At 47.2% G+C, this 24,987-nt stretch overlaps 1 protein-coding gene across 1 annotated transcript in view; it reads left to right on the top strand.

Annotated features, from left to right (window-relative positions):
- The window catches only part of CTIF (cap binding complex dependent translation initiation factor), a 116,397-nt gene that overhangs the window by 59,510 nt on the left and 31,900 nt on the right, over nucleotides 1-24,987 (top strand). Inside the window, exons 7-8 of the mRNA XM_059833637.1 lie at nucleotides 16,197-16,638; nucleotides 18,710-19,009. Of these exons, the coding sequence (XP_059689620.1) occupies nucleotides 16,197-16,638; nucleotides 18,710-19,009 (742 nt within the window). The remainder of the gene's footprint in view (nucleotides 1-16,196; nucleotides 16,639-18,709; nucleotides 19,010-24,987) is intronic.

Here is a 24,987-nt window from a genome sequence, read left to right as displayed (position 1 = left end):
CCTGACGCTAGCAGCAACTAAAAGGATTTTGCATTTCATGTGGTGCAGGGAAAACGTACTTCTGTAAATTTCAGAGCGCTCTGTGGCCTCAAGACTAATGTAAAGAGAAAAATAAACCTTTGTGAGTTCAACAGGACACGCTCCACATGAGCAGGACTTCAGGAGATGCATATCCATTACCGTTCTCCATATCTGCTCCGTCCTGCTTGTGTGCCTAGCTAAAGGCATGGTGCAGAAGGGTTAAAAGATACTCATCTAAGCAAATTTAATCCTTTCCTTTCATTGTTCCTTTTTTTTAATGCCAGGAGGCAGTGGCAGGAGAGAGCCGGGTGCATTTCCCAGCTGCAGGGTTGCCACCTCTCTATTGAGAGCAGCTTTGTCATTACATAAAAACTCAAGAACAACACAAGACTTTTTATTCCCTTTTTTTTTTTATGATCTTGGCGACTGAAGTGACCCCTGTCCTGCAGACTAAATTTAACCTGAATTGCCAAGCTGCCAGTAGACTTTATGGCATCAGGAGGCTTTTGCAGGTTGTTTTTCTCCATTTCTGCAGCTGATTGAAAGACTTTATGTACCACCGGCAAAACATTTTACTGTTATGAAACCTCAATAGAAATGTAATGGCCTGCTGGATAAGCTCAGGGTCTTAGGATGTTACTTCACAGAAAGCAAAATAATTGCTCCAGCAAAAAATCCAGGAGAACTTCAGCATGTGCCTGTGGTGGAGGGACACTTGATTTCATCAAAACTCAGTAGTTATTAGGTATCCTTCTCCTGGGCTGGAGGACAGTGAGTTGTTGGCACCGACAGCTCTTCACTGCCCATTCTTGTGGCTGTACAACTAGGAAGGTTAGCAAAGCAACTGCTCTTGTGTCCAAGGTCCTGGGGGGGACATGTGAGACCTCATTTCAGTTCTCACCTTTATCAGAGACTGCTGGGATTCACCTCCATGATCACAGCTGCTATGTCAGATGCCCTAGCATATCGTGAAGTTCATGCAAGGAGCTAGCAGACACCAGACCTTGTGAAACCTGCACCAAAGTGGGGTGGGAGCCAGACAAGATGCAACAGAGCATAGCTCCAGTGACACCCCCATCTGAATCCCACTGTATGTGTCCATAACTATGTTGACCAGATATGAACGGGGTGCCAAAGTTCCCGTTACGCTCAGAGGGGATGCAGTCAGTGGAGTTTGGAGGATGGTTCACCTCAACATCGTTTGGCCAGGTCACTCCCTCTCCAGTCCACCACCTGTACTGGGTGGGCTGCCATGGAGTTTAGATCCCCACCTCACATTTGGCCTCTGACATCGCAGACACCTAAAATCAGGCAATTTGAACCCACCCTCTGTGTGATGCTGTGTAACCCCCTCCCCATGCCTATGTTCTCCATGCTTTAAATCATCTTGCTGCTGTAAGCTGTTTGGGAAGCAGTTGTTCTGTACGCTAAGCACTTACGCGCAGGGCCTGAGGATCTCCACCGTGGCACTCTGGTAAAAGTCTTGCATGAGACTGAACTTTGTGAGCCACCCTAATAATCCAGTGCTGCGTGGAGAGGAGGGAGGATTCCCCTTTCCCTGGGACAAGGTGGGAATTCCCAAAGGTGGGAAGCACAGGTGCTTGGAGAGCCCTGTAAAGCTTCTCACCGAGATCTTCTGTCCCCCATACCAGAAAAATAGGTCTGGCCATCTTATGAGAACAGGTTTCCTTGCTTTATTTTGCCTTCTCATGTTGACCAGAACCAAGGAAATCTGAAAAACAAAGAGCAGTGGGAGGAGCTGAGCCAAAACACCTCATGCCAGAGGAAGCACTGGCACAGGGATTTGTTTCTGGGCTCTCTTCAGCAAGAACAAAGACTTGAGAGTGGGCATCCCGTTCTCTCCCATCTCATGGAGGAGAAATCTCTTCTCAACCAAGGAAAGCAAGGGTTTCCACCAAGACATTTTCATGCTGGCAGAGAGTGCCACCTTGGCACTTCTCGAGAAGCTTTGGAGGCAGGAGTCTCTACTTTAGACCATACTTGCCATAAGTATTTCTGGTGTCTGAAGAAAATGGGCTTGTGTCTGTACCTGGAAGATGCACATGGCTGATGAGATCCCTCACCCACATTTAGCTCGACCCCTTGTTGAGGCTGCCTGGCTTCACTGGCCAGAGCGAGCCCTCCTTACTCATCAGCTGGGTAGGTAGACCCTACCTGAGTCTACCAGCTCGCTCGGTGCTGCTAATGAGCAGGAGTTGACACCAGTCACTGGTGTTTCAGCAGCCTGGGTGAAGCCTGTAGTTGGCTTTTTTGCCCTTAGTTTTTCATAAACAGGTGTCAACAGAGCAAACTGTTGTCATCACAGGTGGAAGGGTTTAGCCCTGAGCCCCTTAAAGGCGTTGCCAACTCCTACTACAACCCCTAACTCGTTTTCACTTTGATTAACAATTTGCACCTTCTTCTAGAAGGTTTCTTCAAGAAGGGAGCTGGTGGATGGAGGCCCAGTTGATGAATCTGGTATGTCCTAAGGCAGGAGCTGGCTGAACTGGGATGTCTGAGGAGATGGTGGCATCTCAGGATGTGCGTGGCAGTGATGCTTTTGGCACTTACATTTCTGACAAAACGTGAGCTATCCCAGACCCTTGGGGTTGGGTGGGATTTTGGGAATTGGTTGATGAGAGCTGTAGGATCCTCAGCTCTGCTTAAGCTGTGTTGTGGATGTATATGTGCTCCCTTGGATTTGGTCCTAAATGTTAAGAGAAAAGAAATATATAGACCTAGGTGTGTCATGGGCACGTGCAGTCTTGGCAAAGTCAGGAGTGGAACCTAAAGCAGTGTGGCTTGTAGTCCTGTGTGTGAATTTTAAAGCTATTGTCTAGCTTGTGCTTAAAGGACAATATTACTTTATTTTACATGAAAATCTGCTGTTCTGCATTCATTATTATCTGATTCTGAGTTCTCAGGCATCGTTTTCTTGTCCACTGTTTCATCTCTTATAAAAAAGTGGTTTTCCCTCTTGTTTACCCTCCTTATCTTTCACTCTCTGCTTAAAGATATATACATACACACGCATATATAACCAAGTTATATACAGATATAACCAAGTTGTCCCAGCGTTTTGTCTCACAAAATGTTTTCTCAGTGGGCCTTTACCAAAAGAAACCCCCCTGCTCATTTCTGCAAGCATCTCATGGGCAAGTCAAGAGGTTGGGGTCGCACTGGCATGTGTCCTCTTTGGGCCAGATAGTTTTTGTGCTGGAAAGATTGCTGAGCAAAGCCCAACTATCACTCAGGAGTGTGCCATGCAAGCTATTTATTTGAAAACTCCTTACAATAAGCTGACAGCCCGTATTCATGCAATTTTCACGCTGTCTTGAAGGGTTGCACTATTTCCAGAGCCGCTCCCATGCTGATCTATTCATGGCCAGCGCTAGGACTCCTTTCACAAATAAAAATAGTCACAGGAATGGCCCTCACCCTGGATTTTAAGATTGCAGGTTATTTTGGGTGAAGGTGAAGGTGAACGTGTTTTACAGCTGACATGAACATGTCATTTTTAAGGCTATGAAATTTTGGAAAAGCCTTATAAACCCATTCTCAGAGGTCACCGGGACAAACCTCTCCTGCTGGGCGAGTGAATAGAAATGAGTTCATAATTACAGAGTATAGTAGCGACACGTTTGCTTTTTTACCATTTTAATTGAGGTTTTTCAGAAAGGAAGAGAACTTAAAACAATACAGAAATGTCTTTTGTTCTTCCAGGGCCATTTATTGAGGTCTTTGCAGTGAGAAGAGAGGATGTTTATTAAAGAAAGCAACAATATCAAGATGTTATTTTAGTGCCGAAGTGCTGTTCCTAGCTGGAACAAAATGAAATGTTTCGGATGGACTGGGTACTTGCTGAAAACTAGCATGGAGCAAAATGATTTGCAGTGCTTTTAGTGAACTTAACAAATGGTGTTGAAACAGAAGAAGGAGAGAGGAAGGCACGGAATTGAAAAGGTTGAAACACCCTTTTCCTTCTCAGTAGGATTTCCAAATCAAATTAATTAGGTTTAACATGGGTCTGAACCCATGGACCAGCATCTGGAAATCAGGTTTTCATCCTCTTCCGTATGATTCTGTCTCCTCCGTGCCCTCCTGGGAGCTGATGGGGGTTGCTGGAGCCACCACGGAGACTCTCTTTTGGGGTGCAGAGGGAACATCCCAAACCCACCGGGGATGTCCTGGCTGTCCACGCTGAGCAGGGCGCAGAGAAGTTGAGCTAGTGTAATGGTGGCTGTGAAAAGTTGCCATTTGTGGGAGAGCTCTTCTCCCGAGCAAACTCAGGACCAATAAATAAGTCTCTGGTGGTGTACTTGCCTGCAATGATGAGTAGCAATACTAGCATCTAGCTAAATTGTAGTGTTTAGACTGTAACGATGCAAAAAACTCTTCTAGGCAGCTGAAAGCACCTAAGCAGAGATGCTGTTAAAATAATACTCGCTGTCCTGCTTAAGATTTAGAAACTCTGAACCAATGGTGAAGGATAGCTTTCAGGAACACCCAGACTAAAAGTGCATCTCAGAAAGGAATCATAGAATATCTTGAGTTGGAAGGATTCCATAAGGGTCATCAAGTCTGTCTCCCTGCTCCTTGCAGGACTACCTAAAACTAAACCACATGACTAAGCCAGCTCGAGCTGAGCACCCTGCAGAACAAGGTGAAGAACTCCTTGCTGGAGTGGTGGTCCTTCATGATGAGGTTCCTCAAGGATTAAGTGTTCATATGCATGAAAGTCCTGAACAAACAGTTGGCAGTTGCCCCTCCTGCCTGAGCAGAGCCGGTGGTCCCCGATGAGCAGGGCATCAGCCGAAGGGTTGGTTACAGGCAATTTAGAGACAGATCATTGTTTCTTTCGGTTTGATTGTCCGCAACATTGCTGGGAGTTATTACACTAAATTAATTCTCCGAACTGCAGGTCCCCAGAGGACAATATTGTCTCGGTGGTTTGTTCCTAAAAGGGCTCAGCCGGGTGATTGCGTTACTGCAGCTTAATGAATTATGGCACGTGAGCTGGGCGGCGGTAATTGCCTGCGCGTGCCGCTGGCTGTGCGTGCAGATTGCCTTATGCTGCAACCCCTCCACCCAGCTGGGAGATAAGTTGCCTTATCTTATGGTTGCCATGCTGTCCTGCATCAGCAGAGGGGCAGGAGTTTTTCATTTGCAATTAGATGTGCTAGTGCTGTGCTGGAGCTGGTCAGGAGGTCAGTAAGAGCAGGAGGAGAGCTGTGATGGGTCACACCAGACCACTTGGCTTGGTGACCAGCAATGGATACCAGGAGGAGAGTGAGAAGAACAGGGTATGCATGTAATGCTGCTTCCCAGCAGTGCTCTCCTCTTCTTAACAGTTTGACTCAATCTTAAGGTTCCTTTCCAACTGAAATGATTCTATGATTCTCCAGCAATTTATACTTTGAGGATCTGCAGGACCAGATTTGCTCACCTTTGCGTCCAGTAGCTCCTGATAGATTTTCCTTTCATGAATTCGGCAACGTGCTTTTTGAACCCTTGTAAACTCCTGGTACTCATATCTCCTATAGCATTTAACTGTGCATTATGTGAAGAAATACCTCCTTTTGCTTATTTTGAACCATCCTTCTTTTCATGTCATGAGAGTTAAAGTGCTCAGGTGGCTGTGCCTGCAGACTAAGTGCCCGTTGAACACTACCTTAGCTCTTCAGTTGTGTTTAGCAAAGTGGGAGTCAGCATTTAAAACAGGTTTTGCCATTTTGAAAGCAAGACCATCAACAGAAGCGTTCAGCAGTGCCTGCTCTGGCATCATAGAATGACAGAATGGTTTGGGTGGGAAGGGACCTTTAAAGGCCATCTAGTCCAACCCCCCTGCAACGAGCAGGGACATCTTCAACCACATCAGGTTGCTCAGAGCCCCGTCCAACCTGACCTGTTGGTTTCCAGGGATGGGGCATCTCCCACCTCTCCGGGCAACCTGTGCCAGCGTCTCACCACCCTCATCGTAAAATATTTCTTCCTTCTATCTAGTCTGAATCTCCCTTCTTTTGCTTTAAAACCATTCCCCCTTGTCCTGTCGCTACAGGACCTACTAAATGTCTGTCCCCATCTTCCTTCCAAGCCCCCTTTAAGTATTGGAAGGCCACACGAAGGTCTCCCCGGAGCCTTCCCTTCTCCCGGCTGAACAACCCCAACTCTCTCAGCCTGTCCTCACAGCAGAGGTGTTCCAGCCCTCGGATCATTTTTGTGGCCCTCCACCCAGGGCACCTTGGTCATCTTGGTTGTATTGGTGTTGCTTTGGTAGCTGATGATGTGGCTTATTTACTTTTAACCAACCTGTCAGGAAAGTCCTCACCGTGTGGGCAACTGTAGGGTACTGTTGGGTCAATCAGCTGTAGGAAGAGTCACGGGGAAGCAATGCAAGAGCTGTCCTCAGGGAAGACAGCCAGAGCTGAAACAACGCTGCAATGTTTTGTTGTCCCTCAAGCTCAAAGTGCTTTTTGGCAGAGGGCTGCTCTCAGCATCCCCCCTTTCCCTGCGAGGAAACCGAGGCAGAAAGGAGGGAAGGGGCTGTGGTTGGACCTTCCCCCACCGCAGACCTTGCAGTGAACCCGTGGCCACCAGGTCCTCGTATGTGCGAACCCCGTCACCCATGAGACCGTCCTTCAAGGCTGTTCTTTTAGTGTCATGTAGTGCAAAACACAACTGTCTACGTGATGCTATTTTAGCCGGCCAGAATTGAGGGAAGGAAATATAGCGGCAGGTTCCTCTGCACTAGGAAACTGATCTGTTATTGAAATGGCTTTCTCTTTGGTGGAGTGTTTCCGGTATGGCTCCTCAGTTCTGGAAATGGGTTTATCCATCTACACGTTGTTTTCCAGCGTAAGTTCATGGAGGTGTTGTCAGCAGCTGGGTTGCTGGAGTGAATATAAAGTGAAGTAACTTATTTCTTTCTCCTGCTTTCAATCCTTGAATATAAATGAGCCGTTGCTGGCGATTGCTTGGAACGAGCACTGAGGGCTTTCTGCTGCCAGGTTGCTCTCCCAAGTTATCTGGCAACTGAACTGAGAGGTAAGGGCAAGCAGAGGTTGATGCTTTCGATGGGTAAAAAAAGGTTTTATGGCATCCCCTGTGTCACACCAGGTCTTTCCATGAGACCTGGCCCATTTGAAGAAGCCCAGCAGCACTTCAGCAGCGTGGCTGCACATCTTGAGTGGTGACGTCCAGTTTTTGGCCACGGCAAGTAGCCACCCTCTCTGCAGGCAAGTGTTTACCACCCGCTCCTTCTCCTGCAAGCCCAAGTTGGGGACATTGGCCCCGGAGACCTGGGAGGGAGCAATGTGCTTAAGCTCTGCAGGGCCTCCTGGCATGGTTAGTCTGTGAAGAAGTTGCCAGCTCGAGTTGTTTGGGCTCTTGTTGCAGAAACAATATTTCTGTCTGACCCCGGTTAGCAACTGATGTTTGCAAAATAAAGAAGTCAAGGCACTGGAAATACTTTCCATTCCCGCTCTTGTCTCAGCCCAAAATATTAGTATTAAAAATATTGCATCTATTATATGTGGCTAATATCTCTGCTGGCACGTAAATCACCCAGGGATTTTTCATCTCCATATTAAAAAAAAAAGTTAACTACGCTCTATTTTTGGCTATTTGTTAACTGTTTTGTTTCCATTTATTCCTACTAAAGCCACAGCAGTCTGTCTCCAAGGGACCATCTGTGGGAAAGAGAGTCCCTAGATTGATTCGGAAGGTGACGAGGTCATTAACAGGCATGAAGGCGCTGAGTATCTGCTCTTTCTCTGATAATGTCTTTATTTAGCGTGACAGCCTCCGGGGCACGAGTGGACAACAGGCTTCTTTATTTCATTTAAACTAACATTGCTCCATCCATTCCCAGCTTTGTGCAGATGCTATGGATCATCCCAATTTCCCAATTAAAGCTGGGGGTGCCGGTCCCCAAGCGGCTAGATGGCACTGAAGCTGCAGAAGGTGACCCAACTCTGTCTCCCCCGAGCAGCGCGTTCCCATCCGAACTGATGAGTGGAAACTCATCCAAGAGATAGTAAATTTCTCGAGTGGATCTGACCCTGGCACAGCTCAGCACATCCATGTGTGCATTAGGGGTAGCACGAGAGGAGGCAGGAATGGGGTCAAGAGGAGACAACTCTTCTTCTGACAGTGGGATAGACTTAGGTAAACATTTGGGAAACTGTCACCGGGTTGCAATAAGTCAATGTCCAGATCGATCCTAGCTCCAAAAGCTCTACGCTAAGTGCTATAGCATGCTGCATCATTTTTAAAGAAGTTTATTTAACATGTTTGAGAAAGGCTTCTGGCACACATAAGTCCAAAGCATCTCTGCTCCTCGAGTTGGTGTTTTACCAGATCCCTGTGTCGGAAGTAATTGCTTGCCGTTGACTTTGGGTCAGCTCATGTGTCTGGACAGCTGTTGGGAGATCCTGTCAAATCTTGCCTTAGCTTCTACGGGAAAGACATTTATTTCTTCACTAGAAAGCACTGGTATAAATAGGAGATGGAAAAAAAACCTAGGATGTCTCCTTGCTGCAGGTCAAACAGTCACAGAGGTCTAAAGGAAGACAGCTGAACAAAAAGGCAGCAGGTGGGGGCTCGTACGTACTATTTAGGATGTGTCTTGAGGGACAGGACCACGGAGGGATGGTGGTGGGCTGTGTCTGTGCATCTTGGCACGGCTTTAAAGTTTATATCTCTTGGAGGATTATCAGATCTCAGGATAACTGATCAGCCTTGGTGTATTTTTAAAGGAGGCAGCCTGGAGTCTGTGATATAAGCTCTTTTATTGCAAAGTAGTAAAAGATTAATCTATATTCATTCAACTCGCATTCTTACCAGTAGCCCAGGATCCATGTGTATTTGCGCTCAGCAGATTTTTGGGAAACATCGTGTACTGTGGTTGGGTCTTTGAGTTTTAAACTATTTTGACTAAACTGGATTCAGTTCCTTGTCACTGTATTTTCCTATGGTTTTCATGTAATTTTTGCAGTCATGTTTACAGTATGCTGAGAATCCAAAAACATAATTCCAAGCAATGTAGTTTATGAAGAGAACCATTTCCAAGCAATTTCTACATGAAATCACTGCAGTGATTTCTACACTGGTCTGGGCAGTCAGCCTTGAAGTCCAGGGGGGTGTCTTCCTAGCCGGTTGCCTGGTCTGTGCAACAAGGGCCTCCATCTGGACATCCCTAATGATTTGTGGGAGATCCAGCAAAGGATTTAAAGAGCTGTTTTGGAGCTATCTCACATGCCATCTGTACTTGGGATGTCTTTCCCAAGCTGGTGTTGCAAAACAGCTACTTAAATTCCTCCTGAAGATTCATTTCCATGAAGCTTAGAAGAAAAGAGCTGACTCAGGCAGCCTGTGCAGCCAAGCATTGCAGTATGTGAGGACTTTCACGAGTAGTAGACAAGTTTGCTCTTCAATGCTTTGCTGAGTCTGCTCCGACGGACTTTGTGCTGTGTCCTTTCAGCCCAGCAGCACTGTCTCTGCTTCTGCAGCACAGCCTGCAGACTGGGTGCTCATCTGGTGGTCCTGTGCGTGGGGTGTCCACCACTGTGGTGGGAGGAGTAGTGGACACTGATGGTGTGAAGTGATGCTGCAGGAAGACACAGGGAGAAATCAGGTCTGTTTCTGTGTTTGGAAAGGCCAAATCAGTCAGCATCCCATAGTAGAAGATGGTGTGTCCCATGATGAACCATGCTTTGTGTCAGTCCTACATCCATTTTTTGGATGTGTTATTGTGCGAGCACCTTGGGTGTCTCGATGTGGATCCCTTCAGTCATAGAATCACAAAATGGTTTAGGTTGGAAGGGACCTTTAAAGACCATCTAGTCCAACCCCCTGCAATGAGCAGGGACACCTTCAACCACATCAGGTTGCTCAGAGCCCTGTCCAACCTGACCTGGAAGGTTTCCAGGGATGGGGCATCTCCCACCTCTCTGGGCAACCTGTGCCAGGGTTTCACCACCCTCGTCGTAAAAATCAATGCTGCCCTGTTGGTTTATAGCAAGTCTAATTATGTTGTAAAGGCCAAACAAAATCACCTCTAGCAAAGAAAGACAGATGTGATGTCCAGGCCCAAGGCATGGTTGTCTGCAGCAGCTGTACCCCAAGACCAAGGTGATGATGAGAGGAGTTGTTCCCAGGTAGGTGGCTCATCTGAAGCTTTCATAATGCCTTTCTCAGCAGCCAGATGCTGTGAGCCTCATCGAAAACATCTCTATCCTCATAGGATTGTTTTTCTTGGCTGCGCTTGTCTTCTGGAGCTCATTGTATGTTTTCAAGGATACGTATGTGTAAGACCTAAAGCACACATTACATATCAACTGTTCAAAGATGATTTTAGACCCTGATCACCACCATTTTGACAGGTGTATTTTGTACACTTCCAAAATGCTGTGTCCATCCAGACGCGTGGGCTACATCTAGTGATCAGGATAGACTTTAACCCTAGTGACAGAAAGGCATAAAAGAAGTGTGAATAATTTCATTTTTGTTTTCAGGAGTGAACATGACATCTTGCTCCCTTCTCATCTGAGAAAAATGCAAACAAAAATGAAACTGGAGCCAAGTGAAACCAGTTTGAGAGAGAAAGCCAAAGGGAAAACACACAGAAGTCCTGTGTTCTTCATCCTTGGAGCTGGTGGTTGTTGCTTTCTGTGGGGTTTTGAGGTTTTTGATTAAATTGTGTGGAACCGTCAAGCTTATTTGAGTGTTTCCCACTCAGTCATAGCAAGGATAGAAAATGGCCGTGGCAGAGCTGTGATGCTCCCTACACTAAAGCAGTGCTGCGTTATCCTTATACACGCACGTAAAACATCAGAGGGACTTTGGAGGTAGGCTTGGTGAAGAATACTTTTGGGGGAAGTCAGGCCTCTAGAATAGAAATTCAGACCTTCCTCCTCATTATATTAATAGCAATATTCCCGTTGACCTCCCAGTGCGGAGTTAGATCTCCAGGTCCAGTTTCAGACGCTGTACAATTCCACCAGCTCCTAACTGAGATCCTTCAGGCCCTCCAGTTTGGGCCACGATGTCCCTTAGGTGCCCAAAGCAAGTGATGATGGGTGGTTTTGACTGCAGCAGCACTACCATGCCCAAACCCCTCCAGCAACGCCTGCTCGGGGGTGCCGGTCCGGTTGTTTGTGGAGCTGCATCACACAAGGTGAAGCAGCTGGTCTGGCTGGAATATGCTTAGTGCAGAAAGGCTGTGCCTGGAGAAATTGGTTTGTTCAGGGGATGTTTCAGAGGACTTTGCTTCTTATTGCCCTTTCCTTTTTCAGGCCAAGTATCCTGGGCAGCTAGCTAGTACAGCCGTTGCTGTATAGAGCAACTGTAGAGCCCAGTTGCTATCAATCTCTGTGAATTTAACCCTTTCAGTGGTGACTCTAAGAGTTTTATTTAATTTCCCTCCCTCTTAGTGGAAAATTACCGTGGGATTTTCAAAAAGAAGGTGGGGAGAGGTCATCCCACAAAGCCAGCCCCACCAGTCCTCTGCTTGCAGGTGCTGTCGCTGTGTGCCTTGGGGGTGCTCTGCTCCTCCAGCTTTGGGATGTGCCATGAATAAGTGGCATCTGGGGTCCTCATGGGGGTGGATGGTCCCACAGAGTCCATTTCTGCATCAGATCTTAATCTATCCCTTGCAATGGCAATTGCTAATTAATTGCAGGCATGGTCATAGCAAAGCTGATCGTGAGATATTCCTGAGACTTAGCATCATATTCCTGGTCCTGATGCTGACACAGAGATTAGATCCTGCCTGGGCAGGAGAAAGGATGGAGAGAAATTTTCTGTCCGCAAAATGCAGTGAGGAATGTTTTCCTTCACCAGAAGGATGAAGGGGGCACAGAAGGTTTGACCTTGGCCACGGCACCACTCTTCATTCTCAACTTCTTGCCCGAGTGGCTGCAAGTCCATATCAGTTGTTAATTGCTGTGTGGCCCTGGCTGTGCCCTCCGGGTATCAGGCTCTGCACAAAAGCAGGACAAAACCAGCATCCCTCCCCTGTGAGGAGCTAAATGTGCCTCGGATGGTTTGTCCCGTGGGAGAGTTGCCTGGGATCGAGGACAAGCCTGATGTTCAGGCAGGTTCTTCAAAAGCGAGAGCCAGGATGTCCAGAGCACTCAGCTCCTGAGCCCACGGATGGGATCTCGGTCCGTTTGGCCGTATGGGGTGCTCTGCACCGTGGGATAGATGTCTCGAGTGCCATTGGAGATGTAGCTCCTTACATCTCAGTATTTGTAAGAATTGCCTAGCCAAATCTCCGTGCAACCACCAGGAGAATGTAACCCCACGTTGTCCTCTGGCTCTCCACATGCCAGACAAATGGTGGGGGCTCTCGGAGGACTTGTCTCGCTCGGGGGGCGGGATATGAGCAGGGCTGACGGGACGGAGCAACTGTGTTTTAGACCACAGCTGTCCACGTGTCTGGAGTTATTTTCCCCAGCCTTGTGCCTTCCAGCCCCTTTCGTTGGGAGCAAACGATGTAGTAAAAACTTGCAGGAATCCTGTATTTCTGAGCATGTAGGCTGGTAATCACCGAGACAGCTGAAGCCTTAGATTTGTTTGCGTAGGCTCCTCTGACAGAGCAGACATTTGTCAGATCTAAATTCTGTTGAAAGGTATCTCATTTAGTTAATTAAATAAAAAAATCGGTGGAGAAATGATAGCACAAGCGATACCATCCTATTTCTAGCTTGGCAACCCTGACTGTCTCCCCTTGGTTTTTAGTTCTTCTGCAGTTTCTCTGTAACTCTGAACATCTCTTTAAGTTTCCACGTTGACAGATGGCCAAATCCCCGGTCCCACTGAGGTTAGGGGGAGTTTTGAGCTGGGTCGGAATTTGTCCTTTGAAGTGAGAATAGTTATTTAAACAGAAGTGAGAGATGAGAGACTGGTGTGCTCTGTAGGTACTTTTTTGTGTAGCTGAAGCAGGGTCCCCTGCAAGGCACCGTGTCCTTACAGCAAAGCATGAGCAGAGAGGGGCAGAAGAAGGATTTCCCAGTAGCTGAAGCATTTTTCTGGGGTGAATTCTTCCTTTTCTCGGAGATGTGCGATTCAAGCTTCAGCTGTTCCTCCCTTTGGCATCGCAAGTCTAAACCGTGGGCTGGGAGGTGCTTTTGGGTTCCTCCATGGTCTGGTTCCCTAAGCTTGGCAGGTCACCCTAGGCCACCGTCTCGGCTCTCTTGCCCTCACGCAAGCACGAGGTTGTTTCCATCAACTTGACCCACAGTGGATGTGTGTGGTGGGGTGCCTTGGTCCCTGTCTTGCCCCTTCGTGGGGCCCTCTGTGTCCCCAGCACTTTGGTCACACCTGAGAGCAAGGATGGGTTATCCCAACCTCCCGGGCTTTGCGATGCTGTGCCATCAAAAAAAAAAAGTTTTAAGATCTGGGCCTCGTTCTCCCTGTTTTGGCTCTTCTTTGCTGCAGAGTCCTATTTCTTCTTGGCTTTTCTTCTTCACTGGGGTGTTGGGCAGATAAAAGCACACAACGAGTCTTTGCCTGAATGCTGGATGATCGTCTAGACCCCTGCCTGCTGCCAAGTCACGGACGTTGCTTCTTGTTTGCCATTCTCCTTCCTTTGCCTTTTATTTCTTGCAATTTTTTTTTTTTGCTAACTTGTTTAACTCTGGCGTTTTCCGTCCTGTGGTCAGTGACTGCAGAGCTTTGGTTTGTGTTTGCTCTGCCGTGGGGATATTGCCTTTTAGCTGTCCTGTATGGGGATGGAGCTGCCTGTCTGCTCCCTGTCCTATTGCAAAATCCCCAAACCGAACAATCTTGCACATTCCACATTGGCTTAAGTGGTTTTTTTAATCTTAAATCTTTTTTTTTTCTTTCACAGCCCTTAAACAGAAATGGCTTGGGTTATAATATCATTATGGCTTTGGGAAAAAAATGTCCCTGCACAGATTTCTAGCAGGAATTTACAGCAGAGGTTGGTTCCCAGCTCATTTCTAGGCATTTTGCCTTACCTCTGCTTAAATTAAAGCTGTGTCTGTGTGCAACTTTTATCATTTCTGTGCAATATTTACAACCTAAATACAGTAGCAGCCTGTCTGGCTAATAACCCAAGATTAAAAGTGCACCCAAACAGTTAAACTCATGTTTGAGACGAGAGAGGAGCAAAACCACAGAAAGCAAACGCTGAATTCTATCAGCAAAACTCTTGCACGCTTAAGCATGTGAGGGCTCAGTACTAGATAAGGGTTTTAACTAACTTTTATTTTGACATTCCCCTTTTAATAAGCGTTGCTCTTTACAAAGCGGTTTATGTGATTGCGTTACTGAGAGGAAACAAAGAAATGCCAGGAAAACTTGATGTGGAGAATCTGTGCTCATAAAATGCTTGTAAGCTCCAGCAAACAGGAAAACTTCCCCATCTCCTCCTTTCTTTTTTTTTTTCTTAATTCTCTGCCATTCAGCTTGCAAAAAAAAAAAAAAAAAAACACACACACCACGTTGAATATCTGAATATCTCAGAAAACCGGATCCGGTGGTCTGAGACTAAACACAAATTCCTTCCACTGCCACCACGAACAAGCCTCTTCGTCCTGTGTTCGCCAAACACGAGCCCTCGTTCTTTATGGTTAAGAGCCAGTTGGCCTCAGAAAATAGGTTTTAACTCCTGGGGATGCCAAGGAATACAGATTTGATGGGCAGATGGCTTTGGCAGGCAGGGTTGGAGACTGTTTAGCTGCTGACCATTGAAATGTATTTGTGAATGGCCACTTCCTTCGTCCGAGCACCATTAGCCAAGCAGTTCAGATAATGAAAATAAAATTAATTGCTATGCGACGGATTTAAAACAGGCGCTGCTATTTATCCGAACGGAGGTGGGGATTTGGGGTAAGGGATGAGGCTGAGCAGGGGGATTATAATGGCTACAAAACCAGTACGGATGCAGATTGCTGTGGTCACTGCAGCGCTCACAGTTGTTGCCCTGTTTCGGGGGACGATGCTGGGGAGATGTCCCATGCGAGCCTCCAGTGCGGCTCCCAGCAGCCTTGTAAGGAGCTGAGCATTAAAGCATCCTATGTGCTCTCAGAGCCAATATTCAGTGTTAAAAAGGCAGCAAGCAGGCAGGGAGCCGTTGCCGTGCTTAGGGCTAACCCTGCCCTGTCCCGGGTGAAGGTAGTCAATGCTAGGACCATCTCCATCTCAATTGCATCCTTGATGATGACATTCAGGCTCTGCTTTCTCCCCTCGGGACAGCCACGCTGCAGCCCGCGTGGAAATCTGAAATGTCTGAGGCTGACAAAGCATTTCTTCCACTTGACCGTTTGTTTTTTGGGGACCTGCAATCTTGGCTGCCCGTTACGGCCAGCACACAGGGGCTTGCTCGCCCCTTCTGAGCCGTTGTAGTCTCTCAAGCAAACCATTTGTAAGTAATTCCTCTTCTTTGTGGCTGCTGAATTTCCATGTTATCCACTTGGAGCCATATTCACTCAGCCTCCTATCTGGAGGTAATAGTCTGGGCTCCCTGTGCTGCCAGAGCCAAGCGTGTTCTCAGCTTCCTCATCCATGCACACGTCCTGTCCTGGTGTAGCAACAGTGAAGGACATCCATGAAGAAAGACCATACAAAACCATTTGGTGTGGGCACCTCTTTTACTCGGTAATTTGCTTTTTAGCTTTTTTTTTTCCCCACTTAGAATTTCCTGATACACTTAAAATGGTGCACTGCAAACCAACGCAGCAGTATGCCGTGTTGGTACAGCAGAGGTGGCAAGCCAGAGGAGCAAGCGATGCTGCAGGCCAGGTGTATCAGGAGCTCCTTAGGTCTTCAGAAAAAAAAAAACAAACTCCTGATATTTCTTGCCTGCCTGACTTCCCACTGCTGAGCTGGGACTAACCAGGTCTTCCCTGGTTTACTGTGGAAGCAATGCAGAAAACACGGAAACCTGGGAAAGGTTTTCCTGGGAATCAAAGTCATGTTATCTAACTGTTGATGAAAACTTTCAGCTGAAATATGCCTGTTATTGGAAGAGATTCAGAGGCATGAGTTGGTATGAGGTTGCGTTAGATGCCAAGAAATTGGCTCCCCTTTTGTGGTAGGGGGACCCACAGCCCACCCACCAAGGGCCAAGCTGTTTGGTGGGACAGATGTGTTGATGAAACAGGACCATGCAGGAAAGGTTGGACTAACAACTTCCTTTGACTTTCCAGGAGACAGCAAAGACTTCCCGGTGGGAACAAGCCTCAGCAGCACACAGATCATCAACAAGGTGGCACCAAACACAACAGGGACCACCAGAAACTCTACCAAGGAGGCCAGGCCCCTCACTCCTCAGGCCGGACGGGCCACCACGGCTACAGCCAGAACCGCAGATGGCACCACAACCAGAAGCACTCACCCAACGACAAAGAAACGCACAGAAACACCAAAGAGACTGAGAATTTGAAAATTGAGGACACCTCTGTCTGCACGGTGCATATTCCCGTGGAGACGCACCGAGGCCCGGAGGCTGTGGAGAAGCAGTCTCAGCAGTACATCCAGGAGTCAGAGACCAAGAGGAAAGACAGTATTCATGAGCGCATTGGGGAAAGACCCAAGATCAATTTGCTTCAGTCTTCCAAAGACAGGCTGCGGAGGAGACTAAAAGAAAAGGTATTATTTCTTAGGGAAACGTTGAGTTTTCCTTTTTCCAAGAGTCTGGCTGTTGGCCATTCTCCATACAAAGGGTGGGGTGGGCTCAAGGAACCTTTCCATGAATGCACCCAACTTACCTTAATTTCCCAGTGTCAACACTTGAAGTGTCTTCATGCTTCTTCAGGAGGCCTTTTATTGACACAAAGCTAAGGCTTTTAGTTTGACTTCCTGGTTGAGGTTGCTACTAGCTTGAGTTCTCCAAGAAGGACTGGGAACTCTCCCTCTACCCACACAAAGACCTTTGGGGAAGGCTGGTACACACGTGAGCTGCAGCGTCAGGGCTCCTTCCCCAGCAGCTGATCCCAGCTGACTGCCTCCCAGTCTGCAGAGCTCATCTGCTTTGCAAACAGGTCTAAAAATTGCAATTTGTCTCCACAATTACAGAGCTTTGACTTTTAAGTGCTGAACAGTTGGAGTCAGCTACTTAAAAGTTGATATCCATTTATCTCGGCAATGAATTGAAACACCCTTATCTTTCCCCCTTCCTTTCAACAACCCAACAATAACAAAACTATTGCATACAAGTGACGGAGAAGTCCTTTTTGGAAACAATATTCAGCCGCAGATTTCTGAGGAATTCAGAGATGATATCTGCATTTGCCCCCTGTGAAATGCAGATTCTTTCTCTTGAGATTCTTTTGTCAGACTGGAAAATGCGTCTGTGGGGATATCTCCAATGAGATTTCCAAAGCACATAGCAAAAATAACCTGAACATATACAATTCCACGGGAGTGCATGTTGGAAATGTATACCTTTGAATGCATGTGCATTTACTATTTATGTATGTGGCATGAGGGGGAGGAATAGATTTTGTTAGTTATTTTTATGTTCTTTAAGCAATGGGAGTATAGCAGAGACTTTCAGAGTATTACTTTTAATGCTCTCCCTGCGAATTTATAGTCTTGTAAGAAACACATCACATAAGTACCCACTCTTGGGTGGGTGTTGTCAACACAACTGGCCTCCCGATGGGAGTTTTGGACAACTCCAACTGCTGATTGGCATTGGGGTTGTCTGAAAAATTGCTACGGGTTTGTATTGAATAGCGTGTTTTAAGACTGAACTAGAGGAGGTGAAGGGAGCAGACCAGAGCAAGCAGGATGCATGCCGTACACTGGGGGAAAGGGGCGAATGCATAATTAAATGTTGAACAGAAGGAATAAATTCTATGGTAATGACACGATGTGAAAAGTTTAACAGCCAAGAGATGGAAAAGTTAAGAGTTTTTCTAATGCTAGGATCAGGTGACATATTTTATCTCAATTCAGATCGTTAAATATATATTAAAAGGTAGCTATTTTTGTAGAATTGTTATCTGAGCATTTTGCAAACGTCAGTGCACTTTCAAAATACAGGCAAAAAAATGTCCATTATCACCATGTTCCAGACACCCCCAGAAACCTGTCCAAGATGCCGAAGGTGGTCAGAGCTTTTCAGTGGTGCCCAGCGACAGGACAAGAGCACAACGGGCACAAACTTGGTCACAGGAAGTTCCACCTAAACCTGAGGAGGAACTTCTTTCCTTTGGGGGTGGCAGAGCACTGGAAGAGGCTGCCCAGAGGGGCTGTGGAGTCTCCTTCTCTGGAGATATTCCAAACTCGCCTGGACACATTCCTGTGCAACCTGCTCCAGGTGACCCTGCTCTGGTGGGGGGTTGGACTAGATAATCTCCAGAGGCCCCTTCCAACCCCTGTCATTCTGTGTGATTCTATGTGATTCTGTGTGACCTTGGCATCCTGGCTCAGGACCCTCGAGCACATGTTCTGCCTGAGCCGAGGGGGAGGATTCTGGGATTGAGTATTGCAGGAAATGGGGAAAGAGAACATTTCTGGGTCAGAACTCATTCATTTGTGGTTTTCAATGCTGAAATGAGACCATTGTGCCTCTAAAAGATGCTTTGATTTTTCTATGTCTGTTTATATCTCCCCAATCCCCTTTCCCCTTTGCTGTTTGTGGAAGGACAAGGGCTGATATGTCTGTTTTTTCCTTGTGTAACAGATGCCTTGTCTTTCCCTTTTCACGGACCAGGACGAAGTCACGGTGGAAACCACCAATCCTGAAAAGAACAAAATGGACAAATTAATTGAAATCCTCAACAGCATGAGAAACAACAGCAGTGATGTTGACTCCAAGCTCACCACCTTCATGGAGGAAGCGCAGAACTCTACCAACTCTGAGGAGATGCTGGGGGAGATAGTCAAAACCATCTACCAGAAAGCAGTGACGGACCGCAGCTTTGCTTCCACAGCAGCCAAGCTCTGTGACAAAATGGCCCTCTTCATGGTGGAAGGAACCAAATTCCGGAGTCTGCTCCTCAACATGTTGCAGGTAATGAGATAAAATTAGTTGGTTAGATGCCTGCAACTTCACTCCACCTGATCTTACCATGCATTTGACAGGAGCTGAGCTCTTAGCAAATTCCTTTTGAAGCCAGTTGATAAGGGGAGAACAGAAGCATACCTGCAATTTTGTGTGTGCACGTCTTTAATGGTTACCGTAGATAACGTGGCACTGAGGGCATTGTCAAGTTGCTCTTCATTCCCATGTAATGAGCTGTATGTGGAATTACGGTATCTCACACCAGGGCCCGTCTGTGAAATGAGTGGGTTGCTTATGGCAGCAGCCCCATGGCGTGAAGAGATGTCAACTTGGAGGGTCTTACAGTGGAGGGTCTTTGCCGCTCTTTTCGGCTGTAGTCCATCTCAGCACCAGAGATATCGAGTTAAGTCATGGTCCCTGAGTAGGCTGTTGGTTGCATCGCCTGGCTGAAGGGCTGACTCCTGCTTTCTGATTGCAATCCAGACAGAAATAATTTGTGTGTGTGCTAATTATTCTGAGGGATTTGTTTATTGGTATACGAAGTACTGGTTGATTGTTCTGCTTCAAAACCATCAGCGACCGCAAAGTTAGTGGAGAGAAAAAAGCAGTGGCTTTCATAACTGGTCCATGATAATGGTGTATGATGGGGAAATAGGACTGTCCTCACCTGCCCGTGATCTGCTGGGGGGAGCGTCTTTTACTGTACCGCAGCCATGCAAGGGGGGTTGCTGTCTGGTGACGGTGTCATATGGACCTCCGCCTTTCTTCCTCTTTGGAGACGGGACACGTAGAGCTGAAACCATGAATTTCCATCAGTTCAATTTGCGTTTCTGTTTGGCCATTCCCTCATGTGTCATCTGCAGCACATACAAAGCTCTTGTTTTGTCTCTCTGTTCTCTGCGCGTGTTCGGTGCCCAGCACCACTCCAGTTTTTGGCACATCTGCTTGACTTTGTTGCTCTTGCCAGTCCTCTCCCTTGGATGCTGTGCCTTGTGTGGGCCAAGTCACCTTTTTGGCAAGCCACATGTGGTCATCACCCATGCTTCTGGTCCTGCGGTGGAGGAAGTCTTGCAGTGAGATTGTTGTTTCTTCCTGCTCTCCAGACACCTTCTCATGTCCGTTCAGCAGGCGAAGGGCTGCCGCTCGTATTTGCAGGGATGGGACAGAAGAAACTGTCTTCTTCTGCCACCTCCAACGTTGCTGTCTGTGGGCAGCAGCATCCAGAATAGCAGTCCTCGCTGGGAATATTGGGAATTGGATTTTTTTTTTTTTTTTCCCCAGAAAATGGCAATTGATTGAAATGGAAACTTGGCGTAGAAATACATATTTTCAGGAAAATGTTTCTGGCAATGGATTTTCCTATGGAAATGAGAGGGAAGGTGATAGCCAGTTGTCTGGTAGGCTTGGGTATCTACCAGATTCAGGGCTTTTAGGTTTGCTGTGCGAGCAATCAGCCTTTCACCTTGGGCACGTCTTCCCGTCTCCCTCTGCTTCAGCCCCTCGCGATGCCGTGGCAGGGAGATGTCCACATGCCAGGGCTACGTGCAGAGGTGTGCAGGAGGCTGGAGCAAACCAAGGTGTAGCTGTAATGTTAGAGCCAGGTTTAGAAAGTCCACCTGGATCTGGCCTAGCCTAGGTCCAAGGAGATACAATCCCAACCAAAATCAGAGCTTTGTGCCGGCACGTTGCACACAGGCAGGGCAAAGCCCCAAGGACGGCTGGGAGGAGGTACCTGCCCAGAGAGGTGTTAGAAATGGCAGAGCAGACCTGAGATTCAGTCTGTCCTTGCGTTGTTTGGGCTTTTTTTGTGATTGAAACAGCCAGGAGATGCTCAGCAAACAGCTACAGCAGCTGCGCCGGACTGGATCCGCGTGGTTTTTCCATTGGATAATTATAATGTTCAGTAACATGGGAAACAGGGATATAAGGAGTGAAATAAAATAATGAAAATTAATATTTAACATAAACTAGGAAAATTCTGCAAAGTCACTGGTCCGGTTTTGCTTTTTCTCATTGCCCTGGGTGCATATCAAACCAAGCATCTCTCCCCGTGCCCACTCCTTCTCCGCTCTCCACTGCAAAGCCCTTGGGCACAGCACACATCTGCCCATCGTGTGTACCAGGCGGTGATTTTTTCCCGATTCATTTATTTCCAAAGCAATTACAAAGCAGTGGGAGACAAATTGTGGTCAACATCAGTCCCAGGTTTAGCAGCAATGGGCTGGAGAGGGCTCTAACCCACCCGAGCATCTCACTCCTCCCATGCCAGGTCACTCTTGTGTCTTCCCCCATTTGGCTGAGTGATGCTAAGAAATCCAAAATAAGGTTCAGGAAGGATGGCCAGGGAGCATCAGGCTATTATTTAAAAATTGAGGATGATGGCAGTCCGTCTGGGTTAGGGAGGACTTTTGCAACTTGCTTTCTTCTCTTGGCCCAGCATTTCCACCCCTACCAACAGACCCAGTAGACTGATTTATACTCCAATGTCATCTGCAATAATAACTGGCTTCATATTAAGCTCTTCATAGCATGAATGCAGGGTAAATAATATACCTCATATCTCCAGAGCGTTCCCAAGTGCTTTCCAGGAACATGTAGCCAGTCTCGGTGTGATGGGAGTGTAATGTCCGTTGTGGAAAGCTGGGAAGAAATTAAATGTAAAGGGTGAGCAGGGTGTGCGGGTGACTGATTTCATGCACAAGAGCACAGAAAAATAAGCCAAAGGGATTTGCTTGTCCCCAAACTGCGCATCTTTTAAAAATGTCTTGATGGGGCAAAAGGTGACAGATCACTACAGGTCAAAAGCAAAGAGCCGTGTGAAATTAAGTAATCTAACATTTCCTTTCTGATCGTAAAGGATTTTGACTTTCTCCAAGCACAGGGGGTTTTTCCAACCAAAATAATTGGATGCATTCACATGATTCATGAAATACTTTGGCCCAGCCCTAAACTGGGAAATTTTGTGATGGATTCAGGCTTGATAGCCCTGGCTGGAGACAGACCCAGATATGAAGCGCTAAGGACTCATTGCAGCTGCATTGATGTGAAATAAAGGGGTTGATGGTATTGATATATGATATATTATCAATATCAATAGGATATATTGATATATGGTTGGTATAACATTGATATATCAATATCAATATGATCTATTGATATATGGTTGATGATATAACAGTGATGTATCCATTTGATATATTAATATATGGTTGATGGTATAACATTGATATATCAATATGATATATTGATATATGGTTGACGATGTAACATTGCCCAGCTCCAGTCCTGGCCCCTCCACCGTCAGGTATTTTCCATCAGCCATTGTAGATAATTTACCGTTAATTTTAAAAATCCCCACTTTAATAAAATGCTTGCTCCAGAGCTGGATTTGTGTCTCTCTAGCACCTTTCAGACTAATCTGATCCCCGGACGTAAGGAGCTCGGCTCGCCGGGCACCGGCGAGCTGGGGAATTACTCTGCCGGGGTGTGATAAATCGGGATCAATGTGATCCCCCCCAGCACTGCTGGCGCCTGGGGCTGGATCGCTCGCCCCCCCATCTGCTCCCAGCAGATGCTTCTGTTTTGTAGGGCCTTGTTTGTCCCTTTCTCTCAGGACTGTGATGGCAACGGCTCAGCCCCACCGGAGGATCTCATAAATGAATGCATTAACCCGTTGAGCCGCCCTACCACTATCCCGGTACCTATAGAGAGCATCCCTATACCCCGCCGGACCTTAAAGCAAGCAGCAAGTGGTTTTCCCACAGAGCAGGCAATAAACTGAATAAACTGTCTTTCTAACCTGGCTCCTCTTATATTTTCAGCTGTTGACAAGGTGCTCGTGCTCGGGGGGCTGCACATGTTCGCAGCTTATCTCAGGGGACTTGTTTTGATCCCAAAACAGATGCCAGTGCCGCAGCATGGGAATGCTGTCACGCCATCCCCCTCCCTGCCGGCAGCTCCTCTACAGAGCATCCCCCCGGCTGGCGTTGCACCATTTCAGGCTCTAAGGGGATGTATCGGGCAAACTCTGGTTTGAATCTCTCCCTCACTCTGTGTTTTGGTCCCAAATCTTGGCTGAGTCTTGAATTTGGGTGCTGCGAACCTTGCGGGATGCTGTAGGGAGAGGCATAAAGGGGAGTCATGGGGTGGGCGGCTGGTTGAGCTTGGGGAGATGCTGCCGTTTTGAGGGCTCGGCACTGGGGGGGGGGGGTCAATTGTGTTTGATTTTCTGCTCATTGAGTTTGGTTTGGTGCTTGGTACAAGGAGAGATTTTGGGCTGCACAAGCCCTTGGGTTGGACATGGCCAAATTGGGCCTGGGGAGCTTGGGCGGATGGAGGCATGCAAGAAGATCTTGGTGGACACATGTATGGTTTCTTCACCCTTACGGAAATACCTTCTTAATTAATAAATTGAAAGTAAGTCTCCTGCAAGAGGTTTTTGCTTGTCATAGTTTCACTCACTGGCATGTCCAGGCTGTGGGGGGGCTTTTTTTTGGTGGGGGGGTGTTAAGCAATGTGCCACAAACCCTTCACATGTAACATAAGTTGGAGTATTCCTCTGTTGAAATGGCCGTGCTCTTTATAGCAGAGCTGTGTCTGCATCTGAGCTATGCAGAGCCAAGTGTATTATTAGAGGGGACATCACTGGGGCTGTAATTGTACCCTGCTCCCCTTAGCAACCGCAGCCAACAACACATCAAACAGAAGGCTGATACCTTCTTTTAATAAAAAAAAAAAAATCACCACGAAATGCACATTTCGACACAGAGCAGCAGAGCCCGCTGCAGAGCGCACGCCGGCGTGCAGCCAGAGCCAGCGCCTGGCGCGTCCCTGCGGTTGGAAATGCCTTGGTGCAAGTGGAGAAGGGCTATTTGTTGCATACCTTATTGCGTACCCTAATGCATATCCTACAGCATACCCTGTTGCATGCCCTAATGCATACCCTATGGCATACCCTATTGATTGCACACCCTAATACATAGCCTGTTGCATGCCCTAATACATAGCCTGTTGCTTACCCTACAGCACACCCTAATTCATACCCTATGGCGTACCTTATTGCATACCCTATCGCATACCCATGCAGGGTTTCTTCATCTTAGTTTAATCTCTCGGTGCCCCAGGAATGGCCCTTCCTTGGTTCGGTGCTGTGCTTCGCTCTGATTGTAGAAACTTGAGTCGAATCCCATGGCTTTTGGCAGAGGTCGCGCTTGAGTTTCGGTGGACTCGGCTGGGTGTGAGGTGGTCGGTGTGACCACTTCTGGAGGGGCTTAACCAGGAAGGTGGTCAAAAACCTGTTGTTGTCAGCCCAAGCGGAGGATGGAAGAGGAAAATTTAGGTTGGATCCCTTCTTGGGATGTAGATGTTGCGGCATTAGGTCCTGGAGAATCAACAGGGGTGCAAAGGGAAGTGTTTACCGTGCTAGGCATGAGGATTTGGGAGGAATGAGCTGAATTCCTTCCTTTCCCACAGGCTGCTGCTTTATTTGAGCAAATGATTTAGCCTCCCAGTGATAGCAGCCCTTCCTGCATCGTAGGGGTTCTGAGGATGAAGACACCGAGGATGGTAACACAAGTCGATACTGTGGGAATTAGGACATGGAAGTAATACACATGGTTAATGCTGAAAGGTGGATTTTTTTTCCTCCTTGTCATGATTAAGGTCTGGGTCTTTGGTGGGGAACAATTTGTGGTTTGACAGAGGTGGAGGCAGGAGGATCCGAGGGCGGCTGGAGAGCATCTGACCTGTATGCCATGTCCAGCATTGACTGCAAAACCCATCGGTCCTCTCTCTGTGGCTGTTTTTAATTTAATTTAATTACAGATGATCCAGTTGGTGCACAGAAAACACAGTGGTACCACTTGTCTCGGAAAAGACGTTGCCCAGGAGGCATCAGAGAGGTTGTTTCACTGAAAGACAGGAAGCATTTAAGGGGAAAAGAAAAGTCCCAAGGTCCCTGGAGCAAACCCCAAGGCCAGAAAAATGTG

Source organism: Gavia stellata, chromosome Z (assembly GCF_030936135.1).
Source record: "Gavia stellata isolate bGavSte3 chromosome Z, bGavSte3.hap2, whole genome shotgun sequence".
Lineage (NCBI taxonomy): Eukaryota > Metazoa > Chordata > Aves > Gaviiformes > Gaviidae > Gavia > Gavia stellata.
The sequence above is the reverse complement of the archived record's forward strand: the minus strand, read 5'-3'. Positions and strand labels throughout refer to the sequence as shown.